Source organism: Microplitis demolitor, chromosome 5 (assembly GCF_026212275.2).
Source record: "Microplitis demolitor isolate Queensland-Clemson2020A chromosome 5, iyMicDemo2.1a, whole genome shotgun sequence".
In the NCBI taxonomy this organism is placed as follows: domain Eukaryota; kingdom Metazoa; phylum Arthropoda; class Insecta; order Hymenoptera; family Braconidae; genus Microplitis; species Microplitis demolitor.
Window position 1 is genome coordinate 22,740,840 of NC_068549.1, and position 19,505 is coordinate 22,760,344.

The 19,505-nt window shown below is 39.4% G+C and overlaps 5 protein-coding genes across 6 annotated transcripts; 2 read left to right on the forward strand and 3 right to left on the reverse strand.

The window, feature by feature from the left end:
• Positions 1–4: 4 nt before the first annotated feature.
• On the reverse strand, positions 5–2,050 carry LOC103570815 (pre-mRNA-splicing factor Slu7). Its single transcript, XM_008548689.3, has one exon. The coding sequence runs from the start codon at positions 1,789–1,791 to the stop codon at positions 91–93; it is 1,701 nt and encodes a 566-aa protein (XP_008546911.1). The 5' UTR covers positions 1,792–2,050; the 3' UTR covers positions 5–90.
• A 419-nt stretch (positions 2,051–2,469) lies between these two features.
• On the forward strand, positions 2,470–4,889 carry LOC103570814 (F-box/LRR-repeat protein 7). 2 transcript variants are annotated; one of them, XM_008548688.2, is made up of 3 exons: positions 2,470–2,704; positions 3,049–3,157; positions 3,277–4,889. In XM_008548688.2, the coding sequence occupies exon 3, from the start codon at positions 3,290–3,292 to the stop codon at positions 4,649–4,651; it is 1,362 nt and encodes a 453-aa protein (XP_008546910.1). In that variant the 5' UTR covers positions 2,470–2,704; positions 3,049–3,157; positions 3,277–3,289; the 3' UTR covers positions 4,652–4,889. The 2 variants fall into 2 exon arrangements, with proteins under 2 accessions (XP_008546910.1, XP_008546908.1); XM_008548686.2 differs by having other exon boundaries at positions 2,470–3,157.
• Positions 4,890–5,340: 451 nt separating this feature from the next.
• On the forward strand, positions 5,341–6,602 carry LOC103570813 (rhomboid-related protein 4-like). The gene is made up of 2 exons (XM_008548685.3): positions 5,341–5,879; positions 5,975–6,602. The coding sequence occupies exons 1-2, from the start codon at positions 5,754–5,756 to the stop codon at positions 6,593–6,595; spliced, it is 747 nt and encodes a 248-aa protein (XP_008546907.1). The 5' UTR covers positions 5,341–5,753; the 3' UTR covers positions 6,596–6,602.
• Positions 6,603–7,108: 506 nt separating this feature from the next.
• LOC103570849 (anaphase-promoting complex subunit 1) lies at positions 7,109–18,347 on the reverse strand. The gene is made up of 4 exons (XM_053739496.1): positions 18,280–18,347; positions 13,123–13,278; positions 7,390–13,039; positions 7,109–7,299 (listed from the first exon to the last, which is right to left on the reverse strand). Exons 2-4 carry the CDS (start codon positions 13,144–13,146, stop codon positions 7,109–7,111), a joined length of 5,865 nt encoding a protein of 1,954 aa, XP_053595471.1. The 5' UTR covers positions 13,147–13,278; positions 18,280–18,347.
• LOC103570812 (putative ankyrin repeat protein RF_0381) lies at positions 14,561–17,392 on the reverse strand. The gene is made up of 2 exons (XM_008548684.3): positions 17,310–17,392; positions 14,561–17,185 (listed from the first exon to the last, which is right to left on the reverse strand). The coding sequence occupies exon 2, from the start codon at positions 17,159–17,161 to the stop codon at positions 15,053–15,055; it is 2,109 nt and encodes a 702-aa protein (XP_008546906.1). The 5' UTR covers positions 17,162–17,185; positions 17,310–17,392; the 3' UTR covers positions 14,561–15,052.
• Positions 18,348–19,505: the final 1,158 nt, after the last annotated feature.

Below are 19,505 nucleotides of genomic sequence, written 5' to 3' on the forward strand. Positions count from 1 at the left end.
ATTTATCACTTAAGTTGATCTGTACATGATTTTAAATTAAATATATTTTATTAACATGATAATAAATGATTACACAGTAGATTAAAAAATTTACAGATTAAATTGTGCCATAGGATCTTCATCATGTTTGCGTTTCATCTGGAAAGCTTCGATCTCTTCAGCAGTGGGCTCTTTTACTTCATACATCGAATTATACGGTCGTTTCCGCTCATCCATTTTCAACAGTCTATCAGCTTCTCTCTGGTGCTCTTCTTCTTTCTCCAACGCGCGTCTCAGTTTCTTTTTATGCTTAAGCTTCTCCTTGTGCCGCTTACGTTTTTCTCTTTTAGCTGAGCTCTTACGCTCACTCTTCGATCTATTATCCTCTTTCTCTTTCTCCTTCTCCTCCTCCTCCTCCTCATCCTCTGAAGAAGATGAATCACTTGAACTGGATTCATCTCTCCGTTTCTTGGATTTACTTTTCTCTTCAACGTCTTTCGTCTCATCCGCTCCAGATCTCGAAGGAATTACCATATTCTGAGCAGCATCAGCAGCAGCTATTCCAGCTTCTCCAGTGCAATAAGAATTTTTAACGTAAGAATGACAGCATTTGAAACCCCACTGTCCCTTGAACCACCAGGAGCCCCAGACAGACGTGTGATTATTTATAAAAACGTCTTCCTCGTACTTTGAACGGATCACCTGCTTCTCCTGTCCTTTGATGACCTTCCCGCTGCGTGAGTACTCAACATAGTGCTCAGATTGAGCTGATACCAGGTCGCAGTCCGGCTGTTTCAGATGCTCATCACCTCCGTAGCGATCAATGATACTAGTCCTGACCTTGTCCTTCAACTCGTCACGTTTTTTATCATACTCCTGCTTCAGCAGTTCCAGTTTCGTCGGCTCAGCAAGCAGATGGACGTCAACTCCCTTCTCATAGGCATCCCAGGCAAACAATTGAGCATTCGCGTGCATGGTTGTGTCACCAGTGAACCTCACAAAGTTCTCTCCCTGGTAATCCACCTCGACATTCTTGCCAGCATAGGGATCGTCTCTCATAGATCGGGTCTTAGGATCATAGTAGGCTGAGTTTGGATCCAAATTTCTCAAATACTTGGCAGTGTCCTCACGAATACGCAGATTACGAACCGTGATCCGCTGCTTGGAATCAACTTTAGTACCAGGCATGTCAACTTCATCGACATACTTGTCCTCGTCTTTGTCGGAGTCTTGACCGCCGTCGTCTTCCCCGGTGTTTAATTTCTCAGCGCGGATTTGTCTCTTGGCATCCTCGATTTTTTGGTACTCCTCGACGATAGCGCGATGCTCTGCTGGGTCATAACCTGCCCAGCGATCACGTTTCCCGTCGTAGTCTGTAGACAACGTCGGCTGCGCGAAACTGTTGGGCGCGATGTCTTTGTTGGTCCAACGCGCACCGACTTTCCTAGGTCTGTCAAAGCAGTCCTTCTTCTTGTGATCTTCAGCCCCGCAGTTTTCACAGGAACCAGGTTTCCATTTCTTAGCAACTTTTGTTGTGTCAACACCCCGGCGATACCATTCGTCGATGCCGCTCAGAGTCTTTTGCTTCTCTGGTTGAGGACGCTGATGCTTTAAAGTCGGACCAGTTGACCCAAAGTACCAGGGTGTTGCACTGATGTACTGAGGAATGTGTGGATTAATGTCTTTACCTTCTTCATCAACAGCAGCTGGAGCTGTACCAGCTTTTCGTGCTTCTTCTAACTCCTTGGCTTTTCTCCAGTCCTCGCGGCTTTTCTTTTTGGGCACCAGCTCCTCCTCCTCCTTCCCCACCATCGTTTTTCCAACCTGAGTATCAATTTTGAATAAATATATTAATACTTTGTCACAAAAGTAAATAAATTTTTTCTAACTTAAAACTAAACACTGTTTTTAATTTTCGTCAATTTTTTTACTCCAGCCAGAAATTAAAGTCTTAATTATTCAAAATTTAACTAATTATTAATGAATGTAATTCTTTACTAAATTATCAATAGAACGTCTAATATCGTTTATTATTATATTTATGTAGAATAACAAACTCAGCTGTTGTCTCACGGCGCCATTTTAAAATTACCCATGCGCGCGCAATATTTCAAATGGCGGGAATTCAAATTATTTTTAAAAACTAAAGTAATATGACAGTTCCCGATTACTTCATTGTAATTTTATAAATAATTAATAAAATAAAAGTCATATATTATATATATAAATATATACACATATATAATATTTAAAATATCAAATAACCAAAATAAATATTTAATTATAATTAATAATTAAAACAAATCAGCCATCAGCTGAAAAACAAAAATTTATGAAATCGTTTTTATATATTTATATAAATATATAATTGAGTATTTTGAAAAAAATTATAAAAATAAAAACCTTTTAGCCACTTGGTAATTTATCGACTTGCAGGCGCATGCGCATGAGTCCCATCGGGCCCTGATTGCTGACAGTGATGGTGGGAGCAGTAAAAGTATTCTGTCTCTGTCCAGCATTGAACTTCTTGGGACTTAAGACTCGAGTCGAGCAATCCAGCAATCCCCTCTATATAATATATTATATTATACATCCATACCACCATCGCACATCCTGATCGGGTCAAATCGTAGCGGAGATCGGCTCAGCCCGATAAGTGACCCAACCAGCGCAGGCTTAAGCAGTGGGACCAGACCCAACCACCACCACACCAATACTATACCAGGTACCACTTATTTGTATATATTATCAGTACTGTCTAAGTACTATACCAAGTCCAAGTCTGACTATCGAGAGTATTGGGTATTGGTATTGAGTGAACGAAACCATTAGTGAAAGACAAACAGACTGACAGAGTAGAGCAGAGTACGAACTACAAACAAATACTTAAATCTCATTAACGTGATGATAAGTTAATTATAATTGGGCATTGTTGGGCCCAGAGCATTAACACCCGAGCATATTCTTGTAATTACAATATTGAGCCAAGAGTTACCACAACTATACACAATATTACTGTACCATATTAATGTAACCAACCACCAAGGAATTTAAAGACTCGCATTCCAGATCCAGCTGCGAGGTATTTGGAATGCAAGATCAAGATGGTGGTAACTATAAAACTTATATTCGATTATGTCATAAACTTCTGATCATCATTCACGTCAACGTAATCCAGGTAAATAATAATTACTATCATTATTTTTATTGATCGTCAATTAGTCTAGTGATTAAATAATAAATTTTTTGTGAGTAATTGAATTCTGGAGTTTTAAAAATTTTTAAAATCCAATGTAGGTCGGAGAATGGAATGGATAACTCTTGCCCTTTACTATTTAACTCGTTCGGGGACTCAATCACCGATCATACAATCAATCAGCAGCTACAGAAACTGTCTCTGTACTCTCCGACGTCTGATTCAATTGACTTGGGATACCATACGCTCGACAACAACCCATGCAGGTCTTCGTCTTCGCCTTCAATCATCACTAATGTCAATCAACCTCGCGAGCTTAGGCATCATCACCATCACCAACATCAGCAGCAGCAGCACCAGCACAAGCAGCTCTACAAACGCATTACAAATCCAACACTTTGCCAGCTGGACGACGCAATTCTCCTGAAAATATTCAGCTGGCTGAGTACTCGCGAGAGATGTACTCTGGCTCAGACATGTCGTCGTCTGTGGGAGATCGCGTGGCACCCGTCGCTGTGGAAGGAAGTGGAGATTCGGTATCCCCAGAATGCGACCACCGCATTGAGATCAATCGCGAGACGAGGCTGTCACTCTGGTATACGTCGACTGGTGGTTGAGGGAGCGACTGGGTTCTCTGGACTCTTTTCCATGCTGCCGTTCGCCAGCTTGACGTCATTGGTGCTGCGTCACTCGCGACGGGTCACTGATCCCAACGTCACGACCATTCTGGACAACTGTGTCCATCTGAAAGAGCTGGATCTCACTGGATGCGTAAATGTCACTCGCGCGTATTCCCATGTCGGCTCGACCCAACTGGAATCTCTGGACCTGAGCGATTGCCACGGAGTTGATGACTCGGGGCTGGTGCTGACCCTGTCCCAGATGTCTCAGCTGACGTTCCTTTATCTGAGACGGTGCATTCGCATCACCGACGCCAGTTTGATATCGATCGCCAGCTACTGCACGTGTCTGAGACAGCTTTCGGTGTCTGACTGCACCCGGATAACCGACTACGGGGTCAGAGAACTTGCTGCCCGACTTGGACCCTCTCTCAGATACTTCTCTGTCGGAAAATGTGATCGTGTGTCGGACGCTGGGCTGCTGGTTGTCGCGAGACACTGCTACAAATTACGATACTTGAATGCGCGAGGCTGTGAAGCGCTCAGTGATATCGCGACCTGTGCCCTGGCACGTGGATGTCCAAGATTACGAGCACTGGACCTTGGCAAGTGTGATATTGGGGATCCAACCCTGGAAGCTCTCTCTACAGGATGCCCTAATCTTAAAAAACTATCGTTATGCGGCTGTGAGCGGGTCACGGACGCGGGTCTCGAAGCTCTCGCGTACTACGTCCGCGGACTGAGACAACTCAACATCGGGGAGTGCACCAGAGTCACTAAGCTTGGATACCGCGCTGTTAAGAGCTACTGCAGGAGATGCGTTATCGAGCACACGAACCCCGGGTTCTCAAGCTGATTTTCTTAGCCGCTTTATTTTGCTAATATTTTTTTTTATTTATTAACAATTTATTATTTGGGATGTTTTCGGCTGTACAATTTTTAATTGCCTGCCTTAGCAAAAAAAATATATATATATATTTTATATATTTATTTAGATTAATTTTTTTAATCGTTTAAATAACATGGTAATTTTATTGATTTGATAAATCAGTTTTAATATTTAATTAACATTAGCGCGTAAATATAAATTTTATTGTAATTAATTTTTGTACTGTTTTTAATGTTAATAATTATTAAAAATAAATTTAATTTACATTATTTTTTTTTATTTTATTAATTTATCTTAAAAATTTTAGTATAAATTTAATAACTTCTACACTCCCTCCATATCCTCTGAATAAAATTTAAATTTTTAATTTTACTGCCGCCATTTTGTTTTATTTAAAAAATTAGTAAATATTTATACTTTCCGTAATTTTCCTTCAATTAAAAAAAAAAAATTCACGTAATTATTCTTTGTAATTTAAACAAAATTAATTTCAAATTTTTAAAACTAAAATTTTGATTTGATTTAAAAATTTTCAAAAAAACGTCTTCAGATAAAATTTCAATTTGTTGTAAAAATTAAAAAAAATTTTTAGCGCCATTTTGTTCGAGATATTTTAAAAACCAATAAAATTCTTTTCCCGCGTAAAAATTAAAAATTTAAATCTATAATCAATAATTATCTACAATTATTTTTAAATTCGCAAATTATTGCATCAGTGATAAAACTAAATATTTAAATTAAACAATTTCGCAAGTACGCAAGCGTCTGGAAAGTGATTGGGCCACGTGGTTATTGAAAACATCAAAATAACCTTTACATCCATAACAATAAAATCTGTCAATTGAAATCTCTTGTACTCAGTTCTTCTAGACCCAAATTCTAGATCCTTCCTCACTTGATCACTCATCAAAAAAACCGCAAGTCATTCAAAAATTAACAATTTCACCAGCGGCAATTTATCCAGCTGTCATAAATACGAGCATCAAGTGTCAGTTCATGTTGTGATAATTTCCAACAAAAACAACTAAATGTTCAAGTGACAATAACAGTAAATAAAAAAAGGTTAAACATGAGTCGTAATATACGGAGAAGACAACCAGGACTAGAGTATGGACTCTATTTACTCGGAATGCAAGCTGTTAATTATGGCGTTGATAAAATACCACCTGTTACACTTCTGGGTGTCATAGTCCAGGTATTTAAATATTCAAATATTTAATTGTGTCAAGAATTCCAACTGTCTTATCATGACTTGTCAATCACTGATTACATTTTAAAAAAAAATTCCAGGCATTGTTGTACATAGGAATGATCCAAGTTCCTTGGAACTCTGAAGATGTCTGCATATCAGCAGTAAAAATCATCAAGTACAAAGACTGGCGGTCATTTCTGTTTTCAAACTTTGAACATGGCTCAGACATGCATCTGTACTACAACATGGTCTCGTTTATATTCAAAGGAGCTTATCTGGAGCCGATGTACTCATCAGCAAACTTCGGAATACTCCTGGGAATTCTATCACTTGGCTGCAGCGGGATGTACGTATTCCTGTCCTGGTTGCTGATGCAAATAACCGCGGACTACTCGTACTACACAACTTGCGCGATTGGTTTTTCGGCGGTTCTCTTCGCGCTGAAAGTGATCGTCGTCTGCGAGGAACGGGACCGATTGCATGACGTAGGAGGATTCAGAGTCCCCAGTAAGTTCGCGGTGTGGGCAGAGCTGGTACTGATCCACCTCCTGGTGCCCAACGCTTCCTTCGTTGGTCATCTCGGGGGAATTCTCGTCGGCTGTATTTACTGTTACTCATTTCTGGGAGCTATTATTGATAGCAAAATAAATATGATTACGGGCAGGCCTATTGTTCATGAAGAAGCTTTTTACAGGAGACGATCTTCGTTATTTTTTTGATCACTAGCTGAGGAGAAGATTTTCATACTTAAATATTTATTAATAAAATATTTAAAAGACTGTTTTATAGATTTTTTTTTTTTTTAATATAAAATTTAGGTATTTACAGATGACTCGATTAAAAAATTACTTTGGTAATTTATTATAATTTATAATACTTCCATTATTTTTATATTTATAATTACGTAAGAAAAAGTTCTAGCACACAGTAGTGATGAGCAGAAAATTTCCGTTAAAATGAGTACCCACAAGCCTGACTTATTTGAACTTTTTCAAAAGTCGTATAAGTTGGGCATATTTAATTTTAAATTAAATTTTTTTTATATTTTCAACTTGAGATCCATTATGATCAGGAAATTTCCATTAAAATGAGTACCAACATGACCTACTTGTCTTTCATACCTCAAAAGTCGTTTAAGTCGGACATATTAATTCTTAACTTCCAATAAATTTTCTGTAGACTAGAACTTTCTCAAAAAAAAAAACTAAGTAAACTTACTTATTTATTATAAATTAATTTATTGACGGAAAACGCTGCATACGTTGTAATAAATTTTTAATAATTGGATTAATATCACTATCATAAATTAAACGATGCGGTATATCAAAGTATGTACAGTAAGCGCTAAATTTTCTTAGTGTCGTATCATTACTCCTGTCAATCGTTCCACTAGTCCGATAACTTTCTATCAAAGGTTTTACTTCTGTACAAAAAAATTTATATATATTTAATAAAATAAATGTATAGTAATTAATAATAACAATCAATAATTAATCAATAATCAATCCCTCACCTTGTTCCCAAGAATCAATTATCAAAGCAAGTCGTTGCTGAATGGCCAAGACACTCTCGACACTCAGCAGCGCTCGGGCCGGTTGATTTTTCAGCAGCGTATAAGAAGTGATGAGTTTTATCTGCCAGACAAGATGAGCGTCTGGAGTCTTCTCGATGGCCTCAATACTCTTGTAGATATTCGCCCAAAGCGGGAGGAAGCTGACTTTGTCTTTAACAACACACTCGTAGACAATAATAGCCAGAGTCTGCAGAAAATGTTTCTCCGCGTACTTAAAGTCTTGATGAAGATCAAAATTAACCGAGTGCTCATGCATCTTGACAGTCGACGTATCGCTGACGTCCATTTTCTCAGCAGAACACTCTGGGTCATCTTTCTGTCGTCGACGAACGCGCTTCCGTTTGGGCTTGGGTTCAGTCTGTGGTTGCAAGAAATACTTCACAATATTGAGGACAGTCCTGTCGTTGGTGAAGGAGGTGATGAATTCCTGCCTCGCAGCCCAGGGGATCACGTCCTCGGTGGTCAGCGTCTGCGCGACGAGGCTCCGGAACCCATGGGGGTCCTCGATGTACGACAGACATCCCGCTTTTTGTTTGACATCCAGCGAGTCGCATTTATTCAGCATGCCCTCAAGCAGCCTCCAGTTGTGTCCGCGTTCAAAAATTATTTCCCAGTACCTCTCGTCCTTCAGCTCAACCTTCTGGAGACTCTCCAGCTGCGGAAGCAGACACGGTGCCTTGAGCACGGTTTCTTGACCTCTTGCGAGCTTGTCAGTCTTGAAGGTCAGCTTGACCGTAGCATAGCAGTACTGCTTGCTGTCAATATCTCTGGGTAAAACCAACCTCGGCTGCGCGGCAAGGACGTAGAGATGCCTGAGTGCTTGCAGGTGGTACCGGTTGTCGTTGCTGTGGGTCGGGAATTTCGGGAAGAGCGAAATGATCAGCGCAGCTACTGCATTAGGGCTATTGGAGAGTGTGTAGCGACCTCCACCGAGGAACGTCAGTCCCAGCGCCATGTGCGTCGCTAAATGCGACCCGTAAGTGACGACACTGCTGGCGGGTCCGACTCGTGTCCTTATTTGTCTGCAGACTCTCATGATGTCTAGATTGCCGGTACCGGCCATCACCACGGCAGCTGATAGCAGAGTTACGTTCAAACAGGTTTCTATTGTCGATTTACCTGCGAGTTCTCCGATAGATTTGTGCGACAGGGCTGTGAACATCTGAGTGTAATTAAAAAGAGTCTTGAAGGCATTCTCGTTGGCAGTTCCCGCGTACTTGAGTCCTAGAGCCATACAGGCACCGGCGATTATGTTGCAGTAAGCCTGGTTCATCGTCTCCAAGTCAACGTGCTGAGTTATTTCCGGTGTTGGCTTCTGGAGACGATACTTGTAGACAATGTCGGGTACGTGACTGGACACCCAGGCTTTGGTAGGCTCTATCTCGTCCCAAAGGATCAGAGAGTGCGCTAGGATGCGCAGCATCAGGAGATCGGGTCGCACAAAGTCGAGAAGATATTGAGTTTCTGGTGCGCGCATCCATTCGGCAACCGCGCGGTTCTTTGAATTGAAGTACATGAGACCTAGTGCTATCGTTGCTCCAGGACTTGTTACATCGGTATTTATTGAATCTCCTTCGCGTATCTGGTAACTTGGTGACTTGTATTTTTCTTTTTGAGCTCCGGTAAATGGCCGGACGTTACCACCGACCATGTAGTAGTGCAAAGTATCCGGAATGCTGCTCAAATCAGCGCCACCACCGCGACCGAGGACTACGAGACCCAGTGCAAGACCAGCAGCAAGAGAATAAGACTCCCGGTCGACGCAATTCTTCATCTCTGGACCTGGGGGTCGACCTATTTCAGAGAGCAGAGCGTGAGCGATGTGCCGGTGACCTGTTCCTTCATAGACCAACCCGACCCCCATCAACGCGGCGACCTGGACGTTTTGCTGGACGTTCAATTCAATGCTGGTGGGCGGCAAAAGTGTCTCGACATGCAGAGACAGCAGTTTAGTCATCGACACATCCATGGTACCCCGATGAGTCGCTGATAGACCTAGCAGAAGTCCTACGTTTGTTGTCTCATGACACTCCACCAGGTACTCGTAAGTACTGAAGGGCGCGAGCTTCTTCAGGTGTCCGTTGAGTCCCAGAGCCATCAGGAAACCGGAATGTTCAATGCCGCATTCACTCTGCTGCTGCTTGTTGTAAACAATCCAGGTCGAGTCAATGTCCGAGGCGTCTGGATGGATACGAAGACCTGCAGCGACTCCGTTGTGGAACAGCGGCCACAGATTCATGTTAGGTGGGACATCGATGTGACAGAGCTCGATGGTGGTGCCGCGTAGAGCCGTCTTCCCGGTTAAGCAGAGCCTGGGAATCGGCAACTGTTCAGTGATGATCGGAGTTGATGTTCTGAGAGTAAACATTCCTCTGGCAACGGGCAGCGCCATCGTACGCGAGCAAACCGCACACAGATGACGTTCCTGCTCTTCAATGAACTCGTGGTCGCTTACTTCAGGTCTCTGGGTGATTGCTATGCGCACCGGCTTTGATGAATTGAGCATCCGGCGCAGCTCAGCCACCCTGTGGTCTTTGTTGAAACGCAGCTTCAAAATAGTGTCGTCGAAACTCATGCCATCATCTTGCTCCGGGTCTCTTATCGGACAGACTCCAGTGGTTTCGTCGTCGGCCTTCGTCGAGCTCGAATGTTTCTCCAGGGCGGCAAGATCTTGACGATCTACGAGTTCATAAGCTGCAGCGGGCCAGTTTGAAGGCGGGAGTTCGCGACACCTGTACATTACGTCTCTCAGAAGAATCGAGACACCTGGTGGTAAAATATCAAGATCTTTTTTGTCCAGCCCCATCTCGTGGAAGAGCAAAACAATTCGGTCGGCATGTGGTCTCTCAACTCGACAAACTTCTTTGTCTTTGTCTTTGCCAGAGTCCTGGTAATCAATTCTGCTGCCGATTGGAGTCACCGTCTTGATAAATTTGTCAAGATCAATGTTACTGACTCGGAACTCAGCGGCCAAGAGCGCGATCAGCGAAATCACGGTCTTAGTACGCGGGTTCACGCGGACTAGATGCGGATAAGCTGGAACTGGTACATCTTTAAGAAGACAATTGAGAGTATTGAAGACACTGGGGGGCTTCTCCGGCACATAACTGGGCCACGTGATTTTGGCCAAGTCCTGCTCTGTCATCTGCGAAGGCTCCTTGGATTTGGAACAGTGAGTAGGATAATCCAGGAAGTAGTGGTACGAGTACCAAGTGAATTTCAAGTCTCTGCTGAGGTGGTCCAGCAACTGGGCCAGCAGCGGAAGACTTTGTCCCATCACGCTGCAGAGTTTTAGTTCCTCGTAGAGTAAATGCAGTGCGAAGAGAACAACTGGCAATTGTGGGAATAAAATAGCCGAGGTTGTCATCTTTCCTCGCTTGATTTTCTTCTCAGCTTTCGGCTTCCGGATCTCTTCAACACCTTGATTGAATTTGGTTAAGTGCAGTACATTCTCCAAAAAAAACTGCGACTTTTTGTGCTCCTCCGAGTTCAAAATATAGAGCCAGTCTTCATCAGACCCGCAGTTACTTGTCTTGGGCTTCTTTGGTACCACTATCGGGCTATTTTTACCCGTAGAATCGTCATCGTTTTTGCGCACCAGTTGGAGCTTATCAACGTCGTAGCCCATTAGCGTCAGCAGAGTCATGATAAACAGCTGCCACTCCTGCTCTATCGTGAAATCTTGAGGTCCAGGTGCGTTTCGTGCTCCGTACCACTTTACCAGCAAGTGCATAGCGAGATCCCGTGGGAGAACCGACTTTAGAACCTGGAGGCATTGTCTCACTAACGAAGAACTGCTCGACTTTTGCAACGCGATCCGGTAAAATAATTTGTTGCCGTACTCTAGAGTTATTTGATTGCCTACCGCGTCTTTTAGTCCCACGAGACCCGCGTCAATGCTGTCGAGTATCGGCGGGCGTACACAGGCGCCAACTGGACTCAGAGTGTGCAGAGCCTCCTCGAATTTAACGTCCGCAGCGATGTTCTGCGATATCATAGAACTTCTACGAGGGAATGGTGAGCTGAGTCGAGCGCCAGGATTCATGAAATAGTTGCAGCCCGCGGGGACTGTGCTGGTGATGTGGACCTTCCCGACACACGTGACACCCGAGTAGAGAGTAACTCCATCGGACAAATCTATCGTCGCGATCATATTCAATGCTGAGAGACTGACTGCGTCTTTAGCAGCAATACTGGTGGACATCCCAAAGATAATCTGCTGCTGCTTGTTGGTCTTCTCCATTCTCACGAGGAATAACTGGGTCTTGGAAGGCACCAGGTACCCCAAGTAACTCTGTCCGACTAGATCAGTTGTCAGAAAGACTTTGGAAGCTTTATCAGCAGCTCGATCAATTTCTTTAGACGTGGTCTCGGTCCAGACGTGCTCTAGGCAAATTTCCGGGTAGAGAGGCTTGCTGGACACCACTGGAGCTTCCGGTAGAAGCATACTGTTGCAGCTGCTGGGGTTGTGCTGCGAGTGGCACATCATCGTGGCCATTACCGTCTGGTGAAGACGATTCTGGTGCATGGACCCGCCAGCTAGAGGCGAGAACGTGTGCGTGGGCGATTGGCAACGCGATATCGTGGCCATGGGGCTTTGAGAACGCGAGTGCGTGGTCTGATGAGCTTGCGCCGGTGATGCGCCTCCACCTGAGCAAGAGGTCGTGTAAGAAGTGCCCCGGGAACCAAAAGGACTGCTGGAGATGCCCATTCCCACTCCTAGGCCGCTTAGTTGAGGATTCGGAAGACCGAACATGCTCACTGACTTCTGATTGCTTCTATTCGCAGAGCCGGCGTGCAAAGGCGACGCATGGGTGGTGTTCATTAAACTGGCAGTCACATCGTAGACTACTTGACGTTCCTCCAGTGAAGACTTCCTGATCTTGTAGACGGAATGCAGACCCGTCTTGGTGTCATAGATCACAGCCAAGGAAGGCTCAGAGCTGGTAAAAATAACTTTTAGATTTGTGTCGCGGATATAGCTGACCCCACCGTGCTTTATCAGCACGGGACATATTTCGTCCAGAGGATGAGTCAGCGAGTAAGCTGTCGGCAAACTTTCCTCTGATGGTTTTGCCGAGGACTTTTCCATGAGGATCCCGTACTTTGTTGGCCAGACCGCTGACACTTTAAACTGGAGACTCGTCATGTAGTCCTCGCCTTCTGGAGTGAAGACTCTCAGGGTGTGGGTGTCCAGCAGACAAATACACTCGACCGTCTGGTCATCGCTGATGTCATCCGCATTTTTGTTTTTGTTCTGGTCAATCAAGTTCGGGGTCGTCGTGCAAAACCTACACCACAACGCGTGTTTTATATCTGACTCCAGACAAAAAGACTTCTGGAGAACGCGCGTCAACGGTGAACCCTGGGTGTGCACCGCGACCTTCCCGGAACAATAGAGCTCCTCTTCCCCGCAAACTTCATTCTCTCTGACAATCCAAAATTCTTTAGGCGACTTTTCTGATATGTTCACTTGACTGAACTTCTGCAGCAGTGCGCTATCCTGCGTACCAGGTGCCTGGGAGTTCAGGTGGTGAATCACAGGACCAGGGTGCCGCTGGTATGTCTGTCGACCACCTGGTGTAAATTCCTGGGGAAAAAAAAATTACGCTCAATCATCTAGACAATTTTAATTATTATTTAAATTTTTAGTAGGAAAATAAATTCTGTTACCAGTGGATCTGATGCGGCAATCATTATTTCCTCGGTTTCATCCAGATTTGCAGATATTTAAATAATAAAGCCGTGGTGAATTTTATTTATGATATATTATAATTAATTTTATTATTTTCACGCAGTTTTATTATTTGTTTGTTTATCTCTTTTAGTCTGGAAAACTTAGAGGTTACTTTTAAAAATTATTTGCGCGCGCACTGAAAATTCGCGGGAGTTTTAAATAAATTCAAAAGTGTACAGGTACATTCGGAAATGCTCAAATTGTCATAATTAATATAATTATGGACACAAATAAATTTTTATAAAATTATTAAATTTCCATTTTAAAATTTCGCGCCATTTTATTGCAACGTATGATTTTTAATTTTTTCTCCCATTTCTAGTAAATTAAATTAAATTTTCTAATATTTAAATTTAATGCGCAAGTCATAAAAATAATAAAAAAATTTATAAATTAATATAACTATTGATACATATAAATTTTAATATTATTAAATTTCAATTTTGAAATTTCGCGCTAAATTGCCCCTACTGCGCGTCGCTGTATTCGACGTTCAAATTTTTGCTAAAGTGGGAGTAGAGGAATGAATCGCAAAATTGATTACTTTGTACCAACTGGCGGTCCAATAGCAGCAGTCAGTATCTTCGAAAATGGCAGCAGTAGTCCAGATTCTTCTTCACGTTTAAACTGAAACGCAGTATTTCAGTTGATTCGCGGAATTATCCATAAAATTTATTGTTCATAGTGATTGTTTAATTAAAATGTGCAATGGTTGTGAAATTTAAATTGTGAAAATTGTTGTGTTCAGTGCTAGTGTAAAGTGTTGTGAATTGCTGATGCTGATAACTTCCAAGTTCCTGAGCAAAATCATCTGGCATCGTCTGGTGGGGAAATAGCAGTCAAGTGACGTTTTTTTAGCTGCAATACACGGAGCAATTTAATTCAAATCTCCAAGTGTATTAGGACACCCTTCTGCACATTATTTCTCCACCAAGGTTTGTTCGAACACTCAAGTGTTTTTTTTTTAATTTCTTAAATATTTTTATCATATTCTGCCGCCATTTTATTTTGACGTAGGATTTCAAATTTTCTTCAGTTTTTAATAATTTATTTGTCAAATATATAATTTACCGTGCAAGTAATGAGAATAATTAATTAATTATTGATAAAAATATGAAATTTCGCGTATATTTTTTAGTCTGAGTGCATTTGGAAATGCTCTAGCTCTAGTTCTAGCCAAGCGTTGTCATATAGCAAGAGCTAGAGAATTTCTAATAATTTTTTATGGTTGACACCTGTTGAAAATGTGAAAGAGGTGGAGATAGTTAAAGTAAAAGTAAATTAAATAAAAAACATTTAATTTAGTTATACAATATTATTTTATTCATAACTTTTTTACAAAAATATAAAAATGGTTTGAAATCATCAAATAATGGCATTTAATTACAAAGTCCAAACTGTCATTTACGCAAATAAAATTAATGGTCTAAAATTATTATTACACAAATGGCAAGTATCCGAGTTTAACCCTTATTAAACGAAATAATTTAAAACGATTAGAAAAAAAAAATTCTAAATACTTTTTAATGCCTTTGAATACTTTTGAATCGCCCTTCCCATGGACATTTGACATTGCAAATCGTTTCGAATCGTTTCGTTTAATCAGGGAAATTACGAATGCCTTGAGTTACTGGACAGAATGGTATATTACACACCAAGGAAGGAACGTAGGACATTAAAACCCGAAGGCGAGGGTGGCAAACACGCGGATTGAAATGTTCAACCTTCTTTCGCGTCCTGTATGCAATTTTTAACGAGATCTGCATCTAAGTTTAAATTTTTACGAGTTTAAGAAACAACGATTTACTCTCTTTAAACAGGTCATGAATATAATAAATATAAATAATAAATAAACTTTTGGTGCAGCTATAGTATGCCAGGAAATCTGTAGAACGGCATTGATCGCCTCCGTTGACGACTCATTTCTCTAGCGGTCCTGACGATAAAACTTTCGCGCCTGAGAGGAACAATGCTTCTTGCTAACTTGAACCTTTTGGGTCTTCCTAAATTCTCGAATAAATCATCGTAGCTAAAATACGTGAGGATTTTTTTCAGGCATGGATAAGGCAAATCAATAATACTTCCCAACACCTTCTCAACTTCTTTCTGCATCTGATAGCGCTTGTATTCCTTCTTAAAATTCCTTGTCAATATCTTCTCGTCCTTCGAGAGCCCATACACGTCTGGCTCTAAAGCTTTCTTAATAATCTCATTATCTGTATACATCGCCATCTCATCAACATTTTTAAGCAGCAAATCGTAAAAACGAATATAACGATCCTCAATTTCTTCTGCTCCCATTTTCATCACTTGAGCTTGGCGTTCATTCCTTAAATCCTCGTCTTTTATTTTTTTAAACTCAACCCACTTGGTAAGCCTCTCGTTATCGAAAAGCTTAGAAACCCTGAATTTCTCTAGATACTTTAGAAATATATCCGTGTAACGAAAACAATATCTACGAAATTCAGCGTTACTGACATCTGCTCCCATATTCAACATCAGCTGGAGCATATCGGGATCGAGTTCCCCAAGAGTCATGTCGATTACATTTACGCATGTCGAAGTCAACTTACGTTCAGCCGTGGCATTTATATCAGGACCCATTTCAATCAACATCGACACAATCTCTTTCAAATTGAGCCTCACGGCTTCAAGAAGCGGCGTAATACCATCAAAATAATTCGTATTACTTTTGATGTTCACATCAGCGCCAGCATCTAACAAACGTTTAACAATATCTTTGTCTTTGGTACCAATAGCAAAATGTAGAATTGTCTTTTCATTATTTGACTTGATATCAACCCGAGCACCCTTGCTCAGTAAAAACTCAATCATTGCACTGTTATTATTCATTGCTGCATAATGCAATGCCGAGTATCCATCACCCCGGTTTTTGCAATGAGCATTGACATCAGCACCATGATCTACTAATAGTTTAACCATCTCTAAACTATTAGCTATCGCGGCAACTTGCAAAGCAGTCACACCATTCAGACGTTTCATATCACTGTGTACTTTGATCTTAATTGTTGGCTTGCGAACAGATTGATATGTAGAGCACACATCTATCGTTGCATTTTTGCTTATCAATTTTTTCGCGATTTTAAAATTATTCGTCAATGCTGCAAAATGAAGAGGCGTCAACCCGGACTCTGCTGTGGCATTGACGTCACAGCTTTCGTGATCCAGTAGAAGCTGGATGATGTCTTCTAGCCCCAGTTCTATGGCGACGTCCAAGGCAGTTAATCCACCGTAGTTACCATGTGTGTAAGCTGCCGTGAGACTTACATCTGCATCCATCTCCAACAAATATTTAACTATTTCTATATTTCTATTCACGATTGCTGAATAAAGTATAGCTTCATCTTCACGTTGATTGGAGGCCGCGTACTTATTCAGTATTATGGCCATATCTCTGTCGCTGCAGTCGCTATTTGTTAGCTGGTTGATTGAGTAGTTGTTTAGATCTTCTTGCGTCAATTCCTCGGCATTTGGCCCACCCCATATACGTAAACTTTTGTTCATTTCATTTAAAAACTGTCGTTTAACGACGTCCAGGCCTTCTGTTAATGCCCATTCTTTTGATAGTATAGAGCGGAGCGAACTTTGCCACTGTCTCCATGACCTTATGGATTGATATCTGCTAAGTTTCTTGGCACGATACGCCAGCAAAAGCTTTATTCCCGGTAGGTATTTTTCGTCAATGGCAAGTTCAAGTGGTGTGAGACCTGTTGAGTCTACGGCGTCGACGATCAAGTTTAAGTTTACGATATATTTAATATGCACGATATCTTTATGTTTAACAGCTTCTGCAAGTGAGTCAACTCGTAGAAGCGATTTATCATTCATTATCCACGCTTTTTGAAATGGGGACAAGTTTGCTGGTAGATTGATGTCCAAAGGCTCGTCAGATTCTGAAGAAGATGAGGTATCAAGACGTCGTCTTTTAGCACGTCTTTCGTTGTCGTTAGACATTTTTTTTTATTTACTCGTCAATTCCTGAAAAATAGTGAAAGATTTATAGAAAAGAAATCCAAAAGTTATCAATTGTCTGTTAATTTCAGGATATGCTTATTTATAGAAAGTATATTTAGCTATTGCAAAAATAAATTAAGATACTAACCTGAGATTGTAAATATTAAAACCAACTATTTATTAAACAGGAATTATTTAAAAAATAAATAAATACACTAGGGTTCGTAAGCGCTAATGTGTAAATGATACCTTATCACGAAAACACCGTTTTTTAAACTGAACCTAAACACGTGGACGCATGTCGCATGTGTAAAATTCTTCTCAACGAAAGTTTGGAGTTTTCTCCCACTACGATTCTTCCACAATATTTGTATTTGCGCACGCGCAAGTCGAAATATTATGGTAGAGGTGGAACAATTGTGGTAGGACTAAATCCCAGCTCCCTTAAGTTGGCGGGGGGAATTCGATTTTTGGCAAATTTATTTTAGCATTTCGTTTGTTCGTCGATTGTTCGTCAATGTTCGCTATAAATAATTATTTGTTCGTTTTTTATTTTTTTTTAAATAAATTTTTAAAAATTTATTTGAAGTTAGCGGTGACTGTACTCATTTTCTATCTTTTTTAATTTTTTTTCCATTTATCTTGATTTGTTTGTTAATACCCCACCAAAAATAGCGTTTGTTTGTTTGTTTTTATATTTATAATTAATTATTAAAATTGTAATTATGCCCGTTGATCTAATAGTAGTTGTGCGCATGCGCAAGTGTCTACTCTAGATTTAAAATTTTTTATTGTTTTCATTATTATTTATGTTTTAATTAAATTAGTAATCTTATCAAGTAATTATCAAATCCTGTTGATCATCTAGCACATCGTAAGAGTATTCAGGTATTTATCGGAGAGAAATGTCAATAAGCCACAATAAAATATGAAACGAAAGAGTCCTCAAAGAATCTTAGAAAACCACTTTTAATATTTTTATTATTATCTTTATTTATTTAATACTCAACTAATTATTTTGTTTTATCAATATTAATTATGTATTAAAAATACTGAAAACATTTTAATGTTATTTTCATTTACTCTTTTATAATTTACCGCTCTGTTTTGTAACTTACGTGGTGTGTCACCTATTATCAAGTATTTTAACTTGCCGTTTAACTAGTATTTTTGTGTTACACAGTTGGTCTCATAAATAGTTGGTAAACCAATTACTAAATTACAAGTATCATCGAAGTCAATAATAAATAAATATAATATTGGAGCAGGTTTGTAAAATTAAACTAATAATTAATTATTTATTTATTTAATATTAGAGTAGACTTGTACAATTGAAGTTATTAATTATTCATTTGCGGAATTTTTATAAATTTATATTTTGCGTCTACATTGAGACTCAAAATAACTTAGCCTAAAAAATTTGATGAAAATTTTAATTAATATTTATTATTAAACATCATTTTATAATTAAAGATGTTTTTCTATTTTTTTTTTTTTTTTTTTTTTTTTTTTTTTTTTTTCAAATATTAAAATTTTTTTTATTTTTCAGTTTTGAAAACAATATTTACAGATATACACTCAACATGGAGCAAATCATTTTTCTTAATCAGGGTACTGATCAAAAAATTTTCAGAGTTCAAAAACTTATTGATAATAATACTAATAATTAATGGTAATATGCTTACATATAAATGAAGGACAAATAATGTTGGAGATTAAATGAAAGAATCACATCCGATTGGTGAAACATTATAGAGTTGAGCTCCATTTTGATAACTGGTATAAAATATTGTTTTCAAAACTGAAAAATAAAAAAAATTTTAATATTTGAAAAAAAAAAAAAAAAAAAAAAAAAAAAAAAAAAAAATAGAAAAACATCTTTAATTATAAAATGATGTTTAATAATAAATATTAATTAAAATTTTCATCAAATTTTTTAGGCTAAGTTATTTTGAGTCTCAATGTAGACGCAAAATATAAATTTATAAAAATTCCGCAAATGAATAATTAATAACTTCAATTGTACAAGTCTACTCTAATATTAAATAAATAAATAATTAATTATTAGTTTAATTTTACAAACCTGCTCCAATATTATATTTATTTATTATTGACTTCGATGATACTTGTAATTTAGTAATTGGTTTACCAACTATTTATGAGACCAACTGTGTAACACAAAAATACTAGTTAAACGGCAAGTTAAAATACTTGATAATAGGTGACACACCACGTAAGTTACAAAACAGAGCGGTAAATTATAAAAGAGTAAATGAAAATAACATTAAAATGTTTTCAGTATTTTTAATACATAATTAATATTGATAAAACAAAATAATTAGTT